This window comes from Neofelis nebulosa, chromosome 4, assembly GCF_028018385.1.
Source record: "Neofelis nebulosa isolate mNeoNeb1 chromosome 4, mNeoNeb1.pri, whole genome shotgun sequence".
Taxonomy (NCBI): Eukaryota; Metazoa; Chordata; class Mammalia; order Carnivora; family Felidae; genus Neofelis; species Neofelis nebulosa.
This window is the reverse complement of record NC_080785.1, coordinates 149,107,073-149,124,565: the sequence shown is the minus strand read 5'-3', so window position 1 is coordinate 149,124,565 and position 17,493 is coordinate 149,107,073. Positions and strand designations below refer to the sequence as shown.

General features: G+C 57.9%; 1 protein-coding gene across 1 annotated transcript in view; it reads left to right on the top strand.

Annotated features, from left to right (window-relative positions):
* The window catches only part of DNAH1 (dynein axonemal heavy chain 1), a 78,470-nt gene extending 61,059 nt beyond the window's left edge, over positions 1-17,411 (top strand). Inside the window, exons 49-78 of the mRNA XM_058726697.1 lie at positions 410-606; positions 1,084-1,219; positions 2,134-2,342; positions 2,433-2,604; positions 3,343-3,534; positions 4,082-4,192; positions 4,989-5,174; positions 5,591-5,782; positions 6,969-7,136; positions 7,229-7,420; positions 7,556-7,687; positions 8,203-8,328; positions 8,963-9,082; positions 9,203-9,352; positions 9,480-9,640; positions 10,453-10,678; positions 10,814-11,009; positions 11,341-11,492; positions 12,162-12,358; positions 12,606-12,750; positions 13,007-13,165; positions 13,246-13,377; positions 13,761-13,931; positions 14,017-14,196; positions 14,273-14,449; positions 15,036-15,206; positions 15,364-15,494; positions 15,843-16,194; positions 16,486-16,720; positions 17,240-17,411. Of these exons, the coding sequence (XP_058582680.1) occupies positions 410-606; positions 1,084-1,219; positions 2,134-2,342; positions 2,433-2,604; positions 3,343-3,534; positions 4,082-4,192; positions 4,989-5,174; positions 5,591-5,782; positions 6,969-7,136; positions 7,229-7,420; positions 7,556-7,687; positions 8,203-8,328; positions 8,963-9,082; positions 9,203-9,352; positions 9,480-9,640; positions 10,453-10,678; positions 10,814-11,009; positions 11,341-11,492; positions 12,162-12,358; positions 12,606-12,750; positions 13,007-13,165; positions 13,246-13,377; positions 13,761-13,931; positions 14,017-14,196; positions 14,273-14,449; positions 15,036-15,206; positions 15,364-15,494; positions 15,843-16,194; positions 16,486-16,720; positions 17,240-17,361 (5,190 nt within the window). The 3' untranslated portion in view covers positions 17,362-17,411. The remainder of the gene's footprint in view (positions 1-409; positions 607-1,083; positions 1,220-2,133; positions 2,343-2,432; positions 2,605-3,342; positions 3,535-4,081; positions 4,193-4,988; positions 5,175-5,590; positions 5,783-6,968; positions 7,137-7,228; positions 7,421-7,555; positions 7,688-8,202; positions 8,329-8,962; positions 9,083-9,202; positions 9,353-9,479; positions 9,641-10,452; positions 10,679-10,813; positions 11,010-11,340; positions 11,493-12,161; positions 12,359-12,605; positions 12,751-13,006; positions 13,166-13,245; positions 13,378-13,760; positions 13,932-14,016; positions 14,197-14,272; positions 14,450-15,035; positions 15,207-15,363; positions 15,495-15,842; positions 16,195-16,485; positions 16,721-17,239) is intronic.
* The last annotated feature ends 82 nt before the right edge of the window (positions 17,412-17,493 follow it).

The window sequence follows — 17,493 nt, the reverse complement described above, 5'->3', positions numbered from 1 at the left end:
GAGGGGCTATCATCCTGCCCTCAGAGGGGCAGCAGGGCCCCTGGGATCATAAGTCTGAGTCATGACCCCAGGGAGATATGGAAGAGACCCCGTCAGGGGTCTCAGAGCTGCGTGGCTGGCGTGGCCTTCCTGATGGTTTCCCTCCACACACATCCCCTCCTTGTTCCTAGGAACTCCCACCAGAGTCATGGGTCAGTACACTTGTTAAAACCCAGAGGAAACAGACAGGGCTCTGACCCCATGCCTCAGGCCTTGGTGTATCCAACAGGTCGGGCCTTATGTAGGTGGAACTGGCTTCTGAAGGCACAGCGCCCTTCCAAGCACAGAGGAAGGGGTGTGCTTTCTGTTGGGGGCCCTGGTTCACAGAGACCGAGAGAGGACCCAGATCTCCCCATCCTCCCTGCCCCAGATGATGCAGGTGATTGAGGAGTACATGGAGGACTACAACCAGATCAACACAGCCAAGCTGAAGCTGGTCCTCTTCATGGATGCCATGAGCCACATCTGCCGCATCAGCCGCACCCTGCGCCAGGCGCTGGGCAACGCGCTCCTGCTGGGTGTGGGTGGCAGTGGCCGCAGCTCCCTCACTCGGCTGGCCTCGCACATGTGAGGGCCCCCAGACATGGTGGGCAGTGGGTGGCTGGCGGCAGGCTATTGGTTCCATTTATGTTCTTCCACAGATGGGGGAGCCTCGGGCCGCCCCAGGCCAGGACCCCCAGCCATGGGCTTCTGAACACACTGGGAACAGGAACTAGGCCCCAAGGAGAGGCAACAGCAGTGCCCTGTGGTGCTGTGGGGAGGGAAATGTGGCTGCAGACATCCAAGAGGGATTCCTAGATGAGACGGCCATAGGCTTTCTCTCAGAATCAGAGCTGGGAGGATGGAAGGAAAGGGCATTCCAGGCCATGGGAACAGCTTAAGCCAAGGTCTGAAGGCAAGAGAGCATGTTCAGGGCCTGGAGAGTCTGCAGATCTGCCCAGGAAGGGGGCCAGACTCCAGATGGCTGGGGTGGGGTATGGGCACCCACCACTCAGCACTTGGCCTCAAGCTCTGGTAGGCCTCCACCCAAACTCCTGTCTCTAGGGCTGAGTATGAGTGCTTCCAGATTGAGCTATCCAAGAACTACGGCATGACCGAGTGGCGTGAAGATGTCAAGAAGGTCTTGCTCAAGGCTGGCCTGTACAGCCTGCCCATCACCTTCCTGTTCTCTGACACCCAGGTGCCAGTGCCATAGGCAATGGGCAGGGTCCAGGGTGGGGTGGCTATAACCCCATCCCAGTGTGGTATCCTATAAGGTGGTCAGTCCTTCAATCCCAGGTCACTGTCATTTGGGGTGGCTGTTTTGAGGGACAGCTGGGACTAGGGGTGAGGGAGCCCATAGTTGGGTGGGTCAGGTGCGTGGGGCCAAACCCAGCCTATCAGGGCTAGGGAGATATAGATCGCTACTATACCCTCAGGATAAAGAAGGCCCCTGGCACCATGGCTGACCACAAATGGCACCACACTCACTGGCCAAAGGCTTCCTACCTTAAGGACCACAGGACTTGTGCCCAAAGTGCTGTGCCCGTGGTGCTCTATTTGGGGGCTGCTCCCTCTAGAGCTCCCTACGCATGAGTACTGTTCCTAGGTCTCTTAAGAGAAGGTGAGGTTGTGGCTTTGGGGTCTCAAGACAAATACAGCAGCACTTAAACCTGGCTAGGGGTCAGAACTGGGCCAAGGCTGAAGTCCTGAAATACATCCCACCCTGTGCAGAGTCCTCTCTGTTCCCAGCCCTGCTTCTACCCCAGGGTCCCCTCGTGTCATCTGGTAAGGACCTATTTCTGCCCATGGCCTGGTTTCCTCCTGTAAACAGGAGGACTAAACAGGCATGGAGAGGTCTGAAAAGTGAGGAGTAAGGTGCCACATCTCCTACCCAGGACCCAAGGCTCTTTCACAGCCCAGTGGTGATGTTCAGAGTCTCTGCTATAGGGCAGACCCGGATATGAGTCCTAGACTATGACTTATGGGGTCACTTGTATGATCCTGGGCTTCTCTGCCCAGGTTTGTAAAATGGGGCTGCTGTGAAGGTCTAGGGAGACCAACGCCCAGGGGCCATCATCAAGGCTTAGCTTTTGCACTCTCATCTCTCCCCAGATCAAGAACGAGTCTTTCCTGGAGGACATCAACAACGTCCTGAACTCGGGTGACATTCCCAACCTCTACACCTCAGAAGAGCAGGACCAGATTGTCAACACCATGCGGCCATATGTCCAGGAGCAGGGCCTGCAGCCCACCAAGGCCAACCTCATCGCCGCCTACACTGGGCGTGTGCGCAGCAACATCCATGTGGTGCTGTGCATGAGGTACAAGCAGTCATCGCAGCCTGCCGTGGGGAGGGTTCTGGGCTCCTGGGGGTGGAAGTCAGCATCTCATTTGGACTCCTGGCCCCCTAGCCCCATAGGAGAGGTCTTCCGAGCCCGCCTGAGGCAATTCCCCTCCCTGGTCAACTGCTGTACCATTGACTGGTTTAACGAATGGCCAGCTGAGGCCCTGGAGTCTGTGGCCACCATGTCCCTGAACGAGATCCCAGAACTGGAAGCCACCTCTGAAGTAATCGGAGGACTGGTAGGTGTCTTGGTGAGGAGCAAGCTGTCGTGGGGGAACTGTTTAGGTTTGGGACTCTCACCCAGGCTCAACACTGATGGGCGTTTGGGCAGGTGAGTTACCTGTGCTGAGCCTGTTTCCTCATCTGTATAATGGGAGTGCCACAAGACTGTCTCAGTGACATAGGTGGTTGGACACACACTTCACAGTCACTGTTTGTTTTGTTCCCTGAGATCTTTGTGGCAGCTTTCTTCACAGAGCCCCCTGACACAACCAAAGACCACGGATGGGGGACTAGATTTGTCTGGTCCAAACTGAGAGAGTGGTGGTCACCTGAGGGCCAAGAGCTAGAGTGAGTCCACTTCCCTGTCCAGCTATGCTGAGGCCTTGGGCCCGCTGTTTCCCCTGACCCAGCCTCCAAGGAAGGGGGGTCCCACCTTAGGATTCTCAGGGAGAGGCAGGTCTTGGGAGCTGTGACTAGGGAAAGATCTGGGAGAGACCTGAGTCCATTTAAAGACAGCTCTGCCCTTGACAGTTGTGTGAACTTAAACAAGCCCCTTGACTTCTCTGGGTCGTGGGATTTTCTGCAGAATAGGTGACCTTGACCCTGGAGGCTATGAGGATCATAGGAGACAGTGAGTGTGAGAGGCATTGAGGTTCTTACATGTGGACCCCTCCTCGGGACTAGGCTTCAGTGGCTTTGAGGGCACCCCGGTGCCCTTTCTTTGCTGCTGGCATCAGTGGTTTCCCACCCCACAGATTCAGGTTTGCGTATATATCCACCAGTCGGTAGCCAAGAAGTGTGTTGAGTACCTGGCTGAGCTGGCCCGCCACAACTATGTGACCCCCAAGAGCTACCTGGAGCTGCTTAATATTTTCTCCATCCTAATTGGGCAGAAGAAACAGGAGCTGAAAACTGCTAAGAACCGCATGAAGAGTGGCCTTGACAAGGTGGGCCACGGTGGGGCTTTGTGGGCAATGGCTGACAGCCCATGATTCTGCATGCTCTGGCTTAGCCCAGACCCAGGGAGGCCCAGCCCACCCTCTCATCAGCAGCCTGCAGTGTTGAAATGGGTGGCTTCCTCCCTTACCAAACAAACAAATGAACAGAAGCTGTTGGACAAGGGCAAGGCCAAAGCAGGTTACCCCACAGATATTCAGGGGACGGCTCCCTTCCTCCAGGGTTCACTGGACAACCAGCCACAGCCTCTCACTCATGCATGAGGGCCTGTGGCCCTGCAGGAACCTCTCCCCAGGCCCCTCCAGGCCCAACTCTCTCTTTCTTTTGTCTTTTTTTTTTTTTTTTTTTTTTTTCAAGTAGGCCTCATGCCTAGCATGGAGCCCAACAGGGGGCTTGAACTCAAGACCCCGGGATCAAGACCAGAACTGAGATCAAGAGTCAGATCCTCAACCAACTAAGCCACACAGGCACATACCCCGGCTCTCTTTCTGGTACCCTGTCACACGTAATTTCCTCTCTGCATCCCCCATCTCCTAGCTGCTGCGAACTTCAGAAGATGTGGCCAAGATGCAGGAGGAGCTGGAGATGATGCGCCCTCTGCTGGAAGAGGCTGCCAAGGACACCATGCTCACCATGGAGCAGATCAAGGTCAGGGGTGCTCCTTGGCTCTCTTCCCTGATGTCTGACCGTGTCTGAGGATGTTCGGTGTCCCCATGCAACCACAAGATCGCCAGTTGCCTGACCCTGCAGGTTGCTTAGCCTCTCAGTGCCTGTCTTCCTCAGCCAGTAGTCATTGGTTTATTCAACAAGTGTTTGCTTGGAACCTATTCTGTGCTGGGCACTGCCCCGGGGTAGGGGATGTGGTGAAAGCAAGAGAGGCAGCCCAAGCCATGGTAGTCATGACACAGACTGAGCGGCAGGCCACCACAGGCAGCTGTGCGCACTCTGCCCGAGTCTCCCTCTGAGTCTTCGTGAGATCCCCAAATTCGAGGGCCGTGTCCTCCCAGCCGACATCTCAGATTCGTCTGTTCCTTATGACAGCTTTCTGGTAGAAGCAGTCACATTCTGCTCTGCAATGTCAGTGTTTTGAAAATGTTTGCCAGCAGATGGAAAGAAAATGATGGGGGTAGGGGGAGCACCTTTCTGTGTCTTGCATGGCGGTACCCTGAGGACTTAGGGGGTCCTTCCCTGGTGGGCAGTTGTGCTCAAGCACATAAAGCCCAGAGCCCCAATCCAGGCCCACTGTGAACACTCGGAATGGGCTTCTTACATTCCCAGAGCTCCATGGCCTGTCATAGCCAAGAGGGCTCTTGGAGAATGGGGTATCCCAGCCCTCATTTCCCTCTGCCTAGGGAAACTGAGGTGTGTAGGGAGGAGAAAGGGGTGGGGACACATGTGTCCCTGGCATGCCACCAGCTGGGTCCTCCCTGCCTTTGGTCTCCAGGTGGACACAGCCATTGCCCAGGAGACCCGAAATTCAGTGCAAGCAGAGGAGATCAAGGCCAATGAGAAGGCCAGGAAGGCACAAGCTATAGCTGATGATGCCCAGAAGGACCTGGATGAGGCCCTGCCTGCCCTGGATGCGGCCCTGGCCAGCCTGCGCAATCTCAACAAGAATGATGTGACTGAGGTGGGTGGCCAGGCAGCCCTGGAATCCCCCCTGGTGTCCAGCCTAGCACCCCTGGGCTCCAGGCCCCCTCTCTCCACATCCCTTGGGGGTCATGTGCTGGGAGGTGTGAGCAGAAATAGGGCTCAAACCCAGCTGCCTGCCCTTACCTCCTTGCACCAGCCCCTAGGCCCTGAGCCAGCACATGGGGAGGGCTTTGGGTCCTAAGAAACCAGCCTCTAGCCTCATGGTCAAGCCTGGGTATATGGGGGAGCAGCAGGAGCCACAGGCTGAGGCAGACCTTAGGGAATATCTCAGAGCACATTTTGTCAACGGTGGTAGGAACTGGGTAGGTGAGGTCCACCTTATCTGACAGCTGTCCCTGCCCTGGGGGAATCCAGGCATTGATGGGTCTCTCCCACTCTTGGCCTGACCTGTAGGTGCGGGCCATGCAGCGGCCACCCCCAGGTGTGAAGCTGGTCATAGAGGCTGTGTGCATCATGAAGGGCATCAAGCCCAAGAAGGTGCCTGGAGAGAAGCCTGGCTCCAAGGTGGACGACTACTGGGAGCCTGGCAAGGGGCTGCTGCAGGATCCTGGCCGCTTCCTTGACAGCCTTTTCAAGTTTGACAAGGTGAGCATGCCAGGTGCAGGCTGGACAGTGGGTAAGGCAGGGAAGCAAGGAGGGGAGCCAACACCCCCACAGTGTAGGATTCTCTGTCCTATCTCCCTCTGCTTGTAACACACACAGCCCTGTGGCCACAGGGGTGACAGGCAGGTTCCTGTCCCCATAAGATGTCACCCATAGTCACTCCAAAGCTCTGTAGCCTGGAGATCCCCTCTTGTGCCTTTTCCTCCCTGAGACCCCCCCATGGCCTTGGCCTAGACCTTCACTGTCTGTGCAACCATCGCCTTTCCCTCAGCCTCAGCTGAGGCTCAGCTTTTCCTGTCTGTCTCTGGGTTTCTCTGTCTGCTGTCTATCTGGGGCTCTTAGTGTCCATGCCCGTTTTCTCTCTCGGTAGGTGGCTTCATGGTTAGATGAGCCTGGAGCCCACTACTCTCTTGGGGGACCCTCTTCAGCCTAGCAATTGGGTAGGGGACAACTGCCTGTGCACACGGGCCACCCCCCACCACCATGTGTCAGTCTCAGGCCCCGGACACTCCAGGCTGCACTGGGAGGGTGGAGACAATGGCCAATAGGCAGCTAGACTCCCTATAGACTTCCCCATCCTTCCTCCTCCTCTTCCATCAATGTAGAAACCAGAGTCCCCACAGGCCTAATTAAACCCAAATCAGGAGCACTCACAGCCAGTGCTCAGGCTCCCCTGCCTGGTCCCAGGCTCTGAACCCTGGGAGCTCATGAACCATGCAGATTCCTGGGCTCATCCTAAACTACAGGGTTGGACTCTTCCACGGTGGGACAGGAACGTTGGGGGTGTGGTGAGCTCTCAGGATGAGGATTAATACCCTGAACATGACCCTGGTTGGGCGTCAGAATCACTCACTCATGTCCACACCTGTCAGGAAATAGCTCTTGTTGCTAAATGAATTTTAAATGGGGCTTGCATATCATCAGACCTCAAGCCTGCGTGGTTTCTCGAGGACAAAGTCTCTGATTGTATTATCTGAAATCCTGGAACACAGAAGTTCCCCTTCCGACCAGCCTTTCTGGGCCATGATTATTCCCAAAGGAAGACACTTGTGCTGAAGCCTACATGGGACATGGGACTCAGAGCAGGAGCAAGGTGTTCCTTAGCAGGGCCCACCATCACTTCCTCCCTGCAAAGCACCCCCTGATGCCCACAGTTCCCCTCCCCTAGGACAACATTGGGGAGGCAGTGATCAAAGCCATCCAGCCTTACATTGACAACGAGGAGTTCCAGCCAGCCGCCATCGCCAAGGTGTCCAAGGCCTGCACCTCCATCTGCCAGTGGGTGCGCGCCATGCATAAGTACCACTTTGTGGCCAAGGCAGTGGAGCCCAAGCGGGTGAGGGCTGGGTACGGCTGGGGGGCAGGGGAGGAAGAGCCCCCAGGGGGAGAGCCCCTGCCACAAGTTAGCCCTGGGCCCTCTGCTGGCAGCAAGCCCTGCGGGAGGCCCAGGACGACCTGGAGGTGACACAGAGGATCCTGGAGGAGGCCAAGCAGCGCCTGCGCGAGGTGGAGGATGGCATCGCCACGATGCAGACCAAGTACCGGGAATGCATCACCAAGAAGGAGGAACTGGAGCTGAAGTGCGAGCAGTGTGAGCAGCGGCTGGGCCGCGCAGACAAGGTGCGCACATCCCCGTAGGGAGGGCCTCTGGGCTGGGGGGGCCTGGGTCGGGGGAAGGCCCTGCGCACCCTCCCCAGCCCCCCCCCCCCCCCCGCCCGGCCAACCACAGCCCACCCCATGGGGCTGCCCCTGCAGCTCATCAACGGGCTGTCCGACGAGAAGGTACGCTGGCAGGAGACAGTGGAGAACCTGGAGCATATGCTTGATAACATCTCTGGTGACGTGCTGCTGGCTGCTGGCTTCGTGGCCTACCTGGGCCCCTTCACAGTAAGTAACCTTCTGACCCTGCCTGGGACAGCCTCACCTCCCCAAACAGGCCCCACCTTGAGGCCTCACTCCACAAGGGGCAGCCTGGAGGGCCACTCCTTCTGCACTTACTCATTCAACGAGCACTCCTCAGGTGCCCCGTCTGAGCCCGGTGCTGTTCCAGGCACAGGGGATAAGGCAGTGCATGAAACAGCCGGAACCCCTCCCTGGCAGGGCTGGTTTTCTAGTGGGAGATAGGAGCTCGCACTTCCATGCTTGCTGGGTGCATCATTTTTAACCCTCACAGTCTCCCTGACAGGTGGGCGTTCTTGTCATTGCCCCTATTTCATAGAAAAGGGGCCAAGGAAGTCACCCAGAGTGGGACCTGAGTGCGGGTGTCTCACTTCACATCTGAGCTCTGCCTCTGTGTACAATGGCTGAGCACTGGGGGGTGGGGGGGGGAGGGTGTGCAAAGGGAGGTGGGAGGGCATCACACGGGTCATGGTGGGATGGTCCTGAGTCTGGCATCTCCCCAGGGCCAGTATCGCACAGTACTCTATGACCACTGGGTCAAGCAGCTCACAAGACACAAGGTCCCACACACTTCTGAGCCCACGCTAATCGGGACACTGGGAAACCCCGTGAAGATCCGCTCATGGCAGGTACCCACCCAGGGGGCTGGCGTGACTGGGCTGGGCCAGGAGCCTCCTGCTTCCCTCCCACCCTCTTTCCTGGGACTGCTCAGAGATGCCTCCCCTGAACCTGCCTGGGCCCAGCGAAAGGGTGTGTGTAGGAGAGGAGAGAGCTGAACGCAGTGTGGCACAGATCTAGCTAACTGTGGGCAGAGAATTCAAGGGGTGCTTGTAAGAGTGGGCTGGGGTAGGGGAGCAGCATCCAGAGTGAGGTTAAGGAAGTCTGCAGATCTGAGCTAGAAGGACAGGTAAAGTTGGCCCAGGGAGAAAACCAGGAGGCTATGGGCAGAAGCCAAGGGTGAGCGTAGGCCAGGACATCGATGGCATGTGGGCTCTGGGGAGATGGTCTGACTGAGTGAGGACTCCGTAGGCATGAAGGCAGAGAGCCCCAGAGAAAGGAGGGTGTTGGGAGCCAGCCTAGAAGCAGGAGAGAGTATGGGGTCCTGTGGGCTGATGGCTGTGCACACTATCTCCTGTCCCCACCTCGAAGGGGACATAATAAGAAGGAAGAGATCACCAAGCACAAAGCTGGGAGTAGCTGATGCCCCAGCTGACCTTGCTTATGTGAGAGCCCTGACCCAGTCTGGCCCCTGGTGCCCCACAGATCGCTGGCCTCCCCAATGACACACTGTCAGTGGAGAATGGGGTCATCAACCAGTATTCCCAGCGCTGGACTCACTTCATTGACCCTCAGAGCCAGGCCAACAAATGGATCAAGAACATGGTGAGCCCATGCATGATGCCGCTGCCCCACACAGCCGGGCTTAGCAAGTGCAGGGTCAATAGCGGGGGTTCAGCCTGGCTCTCAGCCCCCACAGCCCCCACTAGCCCCCTGTGCCTACAGGAGAAGGACAGTGGACTGGATGTATTCAAGCTGAGTGACCGAGACTTCCTGCGCAGCATGGAGAATGCCATCCGCTTCGGCAAGCCCTGCCTTCTGGAGAACGTGGGCGAGGAGCTGGACCCGGCCCTGGAGCCTGTGCTGCTCAAGCAGGTGGGCCTGCAGCAGCAAGGGAGTGGGGGCAGACTGTCGGTCTGGACAGGGGAGGGAGCAGCCCCTTCCCTGCCTCACTGGTGAAGCCCTGGCCATGGTGCTTGCCCATCCCACCCACTGTATGTAGACATACAAGCAGCAGGGGAACACAGTGCTGAAGCTGGGGGACACGGTGATCCCCTACCATGAGGACTTCAGGATGTATATTACCACCAAGCTGCCCAACCCACACTACACGCCTGAGATCTCCACTAAACTCACTCTCATCAACTTCACTCTGTCGCCCAGGTAAGCCCCCAGACCCCGGACACCGAGCATCAGCTCTGCCTGGCTGCCTCGCTCCCACCCGCAGGCTGAGACTCAATGGGTCTCTCCCAGAGGCTCCACTGGCTTTTTCCAAGGCACTCTGGCATTCCAGGCCTTCCTGGCACCTCCACCAGCTCCCCTTACTTGCCACCACTCCCAGCTAAGAACCCCCACCCCCAAGATTAAGAGCCCTTGATCCTTGGTCAGGACCCCTCAGCCTCCCTGGTCAGTGCTAGCCCCATCTTGTCCAGGTACCCTTCCCCTGTGGCTCAGCCCCTGCCAGCCCCTTGTGCACTCACCCCCAGAGCTGTCCTGGAGTCCTGACTCAGGCACACTCTGGCTCCCTGTACCCAAGCCCTGCTTCCTGCTTTGCTGCCATGAGCCCAGGCACTGCGGTTTTTGCTGGCCACCTACACAGAGCCCACAGGCCTGCTCCATGCTCAGGCCTCCATGTCAGTGGTTACTACGAACCTCTCCACAGACATGGTTGTGAAAACGCCCTTAAGGCAGATCCCTACCAGTCATCCAGCCCCCTCCTGCCCAGGAAGTTTTTCAAAGACCCCTGCTGGGATTCCAGGTTGCCACCCAGGTCTCACTGAGAACTGGTCACTTTGCAGACAGGCTCTGCATTAGCCCTGCAGCCTGAGACAGAGGTTAGGCCTCCCGGGCTGACACTGGCAGGGATGCTGGGCTCTTGGAGCCCTGGGGCCACAGGTAGATAGGTGAGCAGGCTCAAGGCTGGCCCTCTGGGGTCTACCAGGTGTTGCTGACATGGTGTCCCCTGCCCCTGGCAGTGGTCTAGAGGACCAGCTTCTGGGCCAAGTAGTGGCTGAGGAGAGGCCGGACCTGGAAGAAGCTAAGAACCAGCTGATTGTCAGTAATGCCAAGATGCGCCAGGAGCTGAAGGACATTGAAGACCAGATCCTATACAGGCTCAGCTCCTCTGAAGGCAACCCTGTGGATGACATGGAGCTCATCAAGGTTCTGGAGGCTTCCAAGATGAAGGCTGCTGAGATTCAGGTCAGCAACTGCCTGCCCCGGCCTACCGACTCCTACCTCTAGCCCTAGGCCCGACCCCTGTCCCCACCCACCTCTGCCTGCCGCTCTTTGCCAGTCTAGCTGGGCCTGACCACCACTCCCCTGCTGTACCTCCAGGCCAAAGTCAGGATCGCAGAGCAGACAGAGAAGGACATTGACCTCACGCGAATGGAGTACATACCTGTGGCCGTCCGCACCCAGATCCTTTTCTTCTGTGTGTCTGACCTGGCCAACGTGGACCCCATGTACCAGTACTCCCTGGAGTGGTTTCTCAACATCTTCCTCTCGGGCATCGCCAACTCAGAGAGGGCAGGTAGTCCTGGCATATGTGCACACGGTGACACAAATGCCAGGCTCCCACCCTGAAACAGATGTGATACATGTGGCCACATCTCCACAGTGGGCACATACATGTAAAATCATGTCCACGTTCACTTGCACATACTCTCATATCAAACATAACAACACGCACACCCCTCCTGACCCTCCTCAGAGCCCCTCTACGAGGAATTCCACAGGCCCCAAGGGGATGCCCACACCATCCCTCTGGCTACAGGGCAGACTGGCTGGGCTAGGCTGAACCCCGGGCATCTTGCTTCCCTCACCTCCCCCCATGCACTTGCCATCCCCTCCCTGCCCTGCAGACAACCTGAAGAAGCGCATTGCCAACATCAACCGCCACCTGACCTACAACCTCTACAGCAACGTCTGCCGTAGCCTCTTTGAGAAGCACAAGCTGATGTTTGCCTTCCTGCTGTGTGCCCGCATCATGATGAATGAGGCCAAGATAGATCAGGTACATGAGCCGAGAGGGAACTGGGTGGGCCAGTGACTCGGGACAGATGGCCTGAGGAGGGAGCCTGTGGCAAGGCCTGGGAGAACAGGGTGAAAGGAAAGGGAAGGCTGGGCCTCAGGGCACAGCAAGAGCAAGGGGGCAGAGACCTCAGGAAACAGCTCCTTGCTCCCAACAGCCAGGAGACCTTAGGTTCATTGTGGCTCAAGCTGCTCTGTGAGCACAGCTTTCTCAGAGCCATGGGTGTGCTGGCGAGCAGGGACCGTCCCGAGCCTCCCCACTCACGCTCTCATGAGCCCCACAGCGTGTCGGAAATCACATCCAAGAGTGTGAGTGTTACAGCCACTCCAGCTTGAGCCCTCACTGTGTGCCAGGTGCCAGGCTAACGGGTACACTCTCAAACTCCCACAAACCCTTTGTGGAGCAGCTAGAATTCTAATTCTTCCTACTTCCCAAAGTGAGGAAACTGAAGCTCAGAGGTCACATCTTTTGCCCAAGGACACCCAGACAGGAAAATGTGGAGTGAGGACATTAATCCAGACCTGTCTGACTGCCTCCCCCAGGGAGAACCCCATTTCTCTGGCTGAGGGGTGGCAGGGGAGGCATTGCTGGGTGGGGTGCCAGAGGCTGGTCACAAGGCCCGGGCACTAGTCTCCCCCTGTCCCCTGCCAGAGTGAGTGGCGCTACCTCCTGTCTGGAGGTTCTATCCAGGTCATGACTGAAAACCCAGCACCTGACTGGCTGTCAGACCGGGCCTGGCGAGATATCCTGGCACTCTCAAACCTGCCAGCCTTCTCAGACTTCGCCCATGACTTCACAGAGCACCTCTCAGAATTCCAGGCCATCTTTGACAGCCCCGAGCCTCACCGGTGAGCTGCGCCCCAGGGCCTTGCAGGGTGGGCCCAAGGAGGGATGAGACCCCAGGAACAGACCTGCAAGGAGCTTTCTCTGAGGAGCCACCCAGGGCTGCCCTGCAGCTGTGGCCACATCTTTTCTGTGCTCCCAGCCATGTACCCTCCAGGCACTCCACTCTCCCTGGCCATCCAGCCGGCAGAGTCCCTGGGGCCAGTGCCCCCTCACAGGTCAGCTCTCAGGGAGACATGGGCGCTGTTGCAGGGAGCCCTTGCCTGGCATCTGGGATGAGTACCTGGACCAGTTCCAGAAGCTGCTGGTTCTCCGCTGCCTGCGTGGGGACAAGGTTACCAATGCCATGCAGGATTTCGTGGCCACCAACCTGGAACCACGCTTCATTGAGCCCCAGGCAAGTGCCACCAGCCAGTGCCCTGGACCTATCCCCACCTATGGGTCCCAGGGGACTGGCTGCACCTTCACAGACCATTTTGCAGCCATGGTCAGGGTGGAACTCATAGTCATGCCCTCCAAAGACTCTGGGAGGCTCCGGGCCCCACCAGGAAGCTTCTCTGAAAGCTCTCTAGAAGCCCCAGGACCCCCTGCCTTGCCCTGGTCCCTGCCCTTCCTCAGCCCCAGGTGACTCAGCATCTCTCCCTGACTTGCAGACAGCTAACCTGTCAGTGGTGTTCAAAGACTCCAGCTCCACCACACCCCTCATCTTTGTGCTGTCGCCTGGCACTGACCCCGCTGCTGACCTCTACAAGTTTGCTGAAGAGATGAAGTTCTCCAAGAAGCTCTCTGCCATTTCTCTGGGCCAGGGCCAGGTAAGGACAGGGTGGGCAGGGGTGGGGCCCTGGGGGTTGGGCCAGTTGGCGCCTCACCACTCAGCACTTCTGCCCCACAGGGCCCTCGGGCAGAAGCCATGATGCGCAGCTCCATAGAGAGGGGCAAGTGGGTCTTCTTCCAGAACTGCCACCTGGCACCCAGCTGGATGCCAGCCCTGGAGCGCCTCATTGAGCACATTAATCCTGATAAGGTGCACTGCCCTGCCTGCCACAGATCCAAAGACCTCCTTTGCTGAAGGGACTACTAACACATCCATCCAGGACTGACGAGGCTTAATGAGATTGTCCCACAGAGCACTCAGCCCAGCTGGGCACACAGTGAGCACTCAGGAAGTGACATATGAAACAGGCCTCAGCTAGATTCATCTTCTAAGTGGCTCCCCTAATTACCGTTACCACTGGTGAAGTGACATGCCCAAGTTCACCCACGACTGACGATCCTGGGACTTGCCAAAGCCCATATTCTTAATCAGTGGTCTGAGCAGCCGGGTCAGACTACAGGTGGCCCAGGTTCCTGGTGGGAGGGAACCTGGTGTGGGGCAGTCTCGGTGCTCACATGGAGCGTGGCCGCCAGGTGCACCGGGACTTCCGCCTGTGGCTCACCAGCCTGCCCAGCAGCAAGTTCCCAGTGTCCATCCTGCAGAATGGCTCCAAGATGACCATTGAGCCACCACGCGGTGTCAAGGCCAACCTGCTCAAGTCCTACAGCAGCCTCAGCGACGACTTCCTCAACTCCTGCCGCAAGGTGAAGGGCACTGGGTGCGTGCCCACCCTACGTGCTCCAGACCCAGCCTCGCCCCTCACTCCCCTGCCCCCACTGCCTCTCGCAGGTGATGGAGTTCAAGTCCCTGCTGCTGTCCCTGTGCCTGTTCCATGGGAATGCGCTGGAGCGCCGCAAGTTTGGGCCCCTGGGCTTCAACATCCCCTATGAGTTCACAGATGGGGACCTGCGCATCTGTATCAGCCAACTCAAGATGTTCCTGGACGAGTATGATGACATCCCATACAAGGTGGGCCAAGGACAGGCTGGGGCCAGGGAGGGTGGCGCTGGGTGCTTGTGGGGGCCCTCACCTACCCACCCTGTAGGTCCTCAAGTACACGGCCGGGGAGATCAACTACGGAGGCCGCGTCACTGACGACTGGGACCGTCGCTGCGTCATGAACATCCTGGAAGACTACTACAGCCCGTCTGTGCTCTTCCATGAGCACAGCTACAGCGCGTCAGGCATCTACCACCAGATCCAGCCTACCTACGACCTCAACGTGAGCATACCCCAAGGGCTGGCAGCTTGCCAGGCTGGGCTTCTGGGGTGCCATGAACACCTGGGCAGCAAGCTCCTTTTCATGGATTACTCCACCCCACAAAGACAGCACGGTGAGGGGGGTGGACCCAGTCCCTGCCCCCTGGAGCTCGGGCTGTGTGGGGAGAGGTGAACTCTGGCCTCTCAGCCACTGCCTGAGTGTAATTACCCAGTGGAGGCAGGGGCAGCTCCTCCAAGGTCATAGGCTGGCCCAGGTTCCGCAGGCAGGGAGGGCTCCCAGAGGAAATGGTGCTTCAGCTAAGAGGTGTGAGGAGCCGGCCAGGGCTGGGCTGGGTGTTCAGAGTACAGGTCATCAAATAAGGAGGGAGGCACGACTGATTTGAGCAGCCAAATGAAGGAGCAGGGAGCAGACGGCTGCAAGAAGAGGGCTGGGAGGGAAGCAAAGGCCACCCACACAGTGCCTCAGAAGCCACGTGGCCCTAAGGAGAGGGAAATGCGTAAGGATTACAATGAGGGGAGACAGGTGGGAGCTGTGATCCACTGGAGCGCCCTCCACCGGCTGCAGCGGCGGCTCTCCCACCCTCCAGGGTTACGTCTCCTACATCAAGGGCCTCCCTCTCAATGACATGCCTGAGATCTTTGGCCTGCATGACAACGCCAACATCACCTTCGCCCAGAATGAGACCTATGCCCTGCTCGGTGCCATCATCCAGCTGCAGCCCAAATCATCCTCCATGGGTGGCCAGGGCCGGGAGGAGGTAGGTGGCAGCAGGGGAAAGGAGCCACGGGTTGGGCAGGGCCAGTCTCCCACTCATTATCCTGCCTGCTCCCCTGGGGGAAGGGACTCCTTGCATATAGAATCCTGCAAGAATTAAGGGGCTGGCCCTGACTTCCTGTGTCCCTTTGCCCCCACAGATAGTGGAGGATGTGGCCAACAATATTCTGCTCCAGACTCCTGAGCCCATCAACTTGCAGTTGGTGATAGCCAAGTACCCGGTGCTGTATGAGGAGTCAATGAACACAGTGCTAGTACAGGAGGTCATTCGGTAATCCTCCTGCCACCCCCAGTCCTGGGTTATGATGCCACTGGGCTGTAGAAAAATGACAGCACAGCTACTACGGGCCAGGTGCCATGCCAAGTGCTAGAAGCCCACCCTCTAACTCAGCCATATTGTATCGTTCCCACTTTACAGATGAGTAAACCAAGGCACAAAAGCATTACACATTTGCTAAGAACCAGAGCTGAGATGGGTACCCAGGCTGCCCGACCCAGCTCTATGCTCTTAGCCCCCATGTTCTGCCATTGTTTTTCAGTCGATGGCTTACAACTGGGGAAATTTCAGATACTGCCACATGGCCCCGACCAGTCTGCTTCCTTGCCACTGGTCCTATAGGTATAACCGGCTGCTGCAGGTGATCACACAGACGCTGCGAGACCTGCTCAAGGCACTCAAAGGGCTGGTGGTGATGTCCTCACAGCTGGAGCTGATGGCTACCAGTCTGTACAACAACACTGTGCCTGAGCTCTGGAAAGCTAAGGCCTACCCCTCGCTCAAGCCACTGTCCTCATGGGTCATGGACCTGATGCAACGCTTGGACTTCCTGCAGACCTGGATCCAAGGGGGCATCCCAGCCGTCTTCTGGATCAGTGGCTTCTTCTTCCCCCAGGCCTTCCTGACAGGAACACTGCAGAACTTTGCCCGCAAGTCTGTTATCTCCATCGACACCATCTCGTTTGATTTCAAGGTTTGCACACAGCCAGGGTCAGGCCAGGGTATGGCCCAGGCAGGAAGGGTGCCAAGGCCACAGCTGACTGCCAGTTGGGAGCCCCAAGTAGGGTTTGGGGAGCAGAGAGAGCCAAGCCAGAAGAGGCCATGAGCCCCACGAAAATCCCTAGGAGTAGGACACCAGCTAAAGTGGTGGGTGATGGGTGGGCAGGCAAGGCTCTCAGGAGGGAGTTCGTGCCTCAGGACCCAAATCCTAACCCAGATTCCAAGTGTTCATGCATGTGGGGGCCTGTCTGTGTGCCCACCACAGGTAATGCGCCAGTCGGTGTCAGAGCTCAAGAAAAGGCCCAAAGAGGGGTGCTACATCCATGGACTGTTCCTGGAAGGGGCCCGCTGGGACCCTGAGGCCTTCCAGCTGGCCGAATCTCGGCCCAAGGAGCTATACACAGAAATGGCTGTCATCTGGCTCCTGCCTACACCCACCCGCAAGATCCAGGACCAGGACTTCTACCTGTGCCCCATCTACAAGACGCTGACCCGAGCCGGTACGGGCCCGGGGTGGGGTGGGGGGGAGCATACGCCACAGGTGAGGGCCCAGATTTGGGCCACAGAGGCCAGTCAGCACTCCTGACAGTGACCGGGCCAGGACAGAGCTGGACCACCAGCAGGCAGGGGAATACCCAGGGCTTGGGCTCAGTCTGTGGGAAGTGGCCCCTGAGCTCACCATCCTCTTGCCTCCCTCAGCAGACCCACCTGGGTCCTGGGAGCCCCAGCCTGCCAAAGAAGTTTTAGGGGGGTAACTAAGGCTTGGGGGAGAGGCGGAGCCAGGGCTGGGTCCAAGAAGGAAAAGAGCAGTGCCATCAACTCTCCCACTGCTGTCCTCACTTGTCGGCACAATAACCCTGGGCAGACCTAAGCCTTAGCCAGACCCATTCACCAGGCAGATTTTTCTCTTGGGTCAGGACCCCTGCTTGTCCCCAGCTCAGTCTGCTGAGTCCATTGCCTTTTCCGTTTCTGCTCTTGTGGCAGACAACTTAACCCTCCCCACTTCTTGCCTGCTCTAGGAACACTATCAACCACAGGCCATTCCACCAACTACATCATTGCTGTGGAGATCCCCTCCGACCAGCCCCAGCGACACTGGATAAAGCGTGGGGTGGCCCTCATCTGTGCCCTGGACTACTAGACTCAAGACAAAAGAGTTTGAGCCATTAAAGTTGTTTTCTAAGCAGTCCAGCTGAGCCTTAGCTGCTTAGATCAGTGCCCCTCCGCAGGACTGACTGCCAGGGAAACGGTGAGGGTCAGGGGCTGAGGCGGC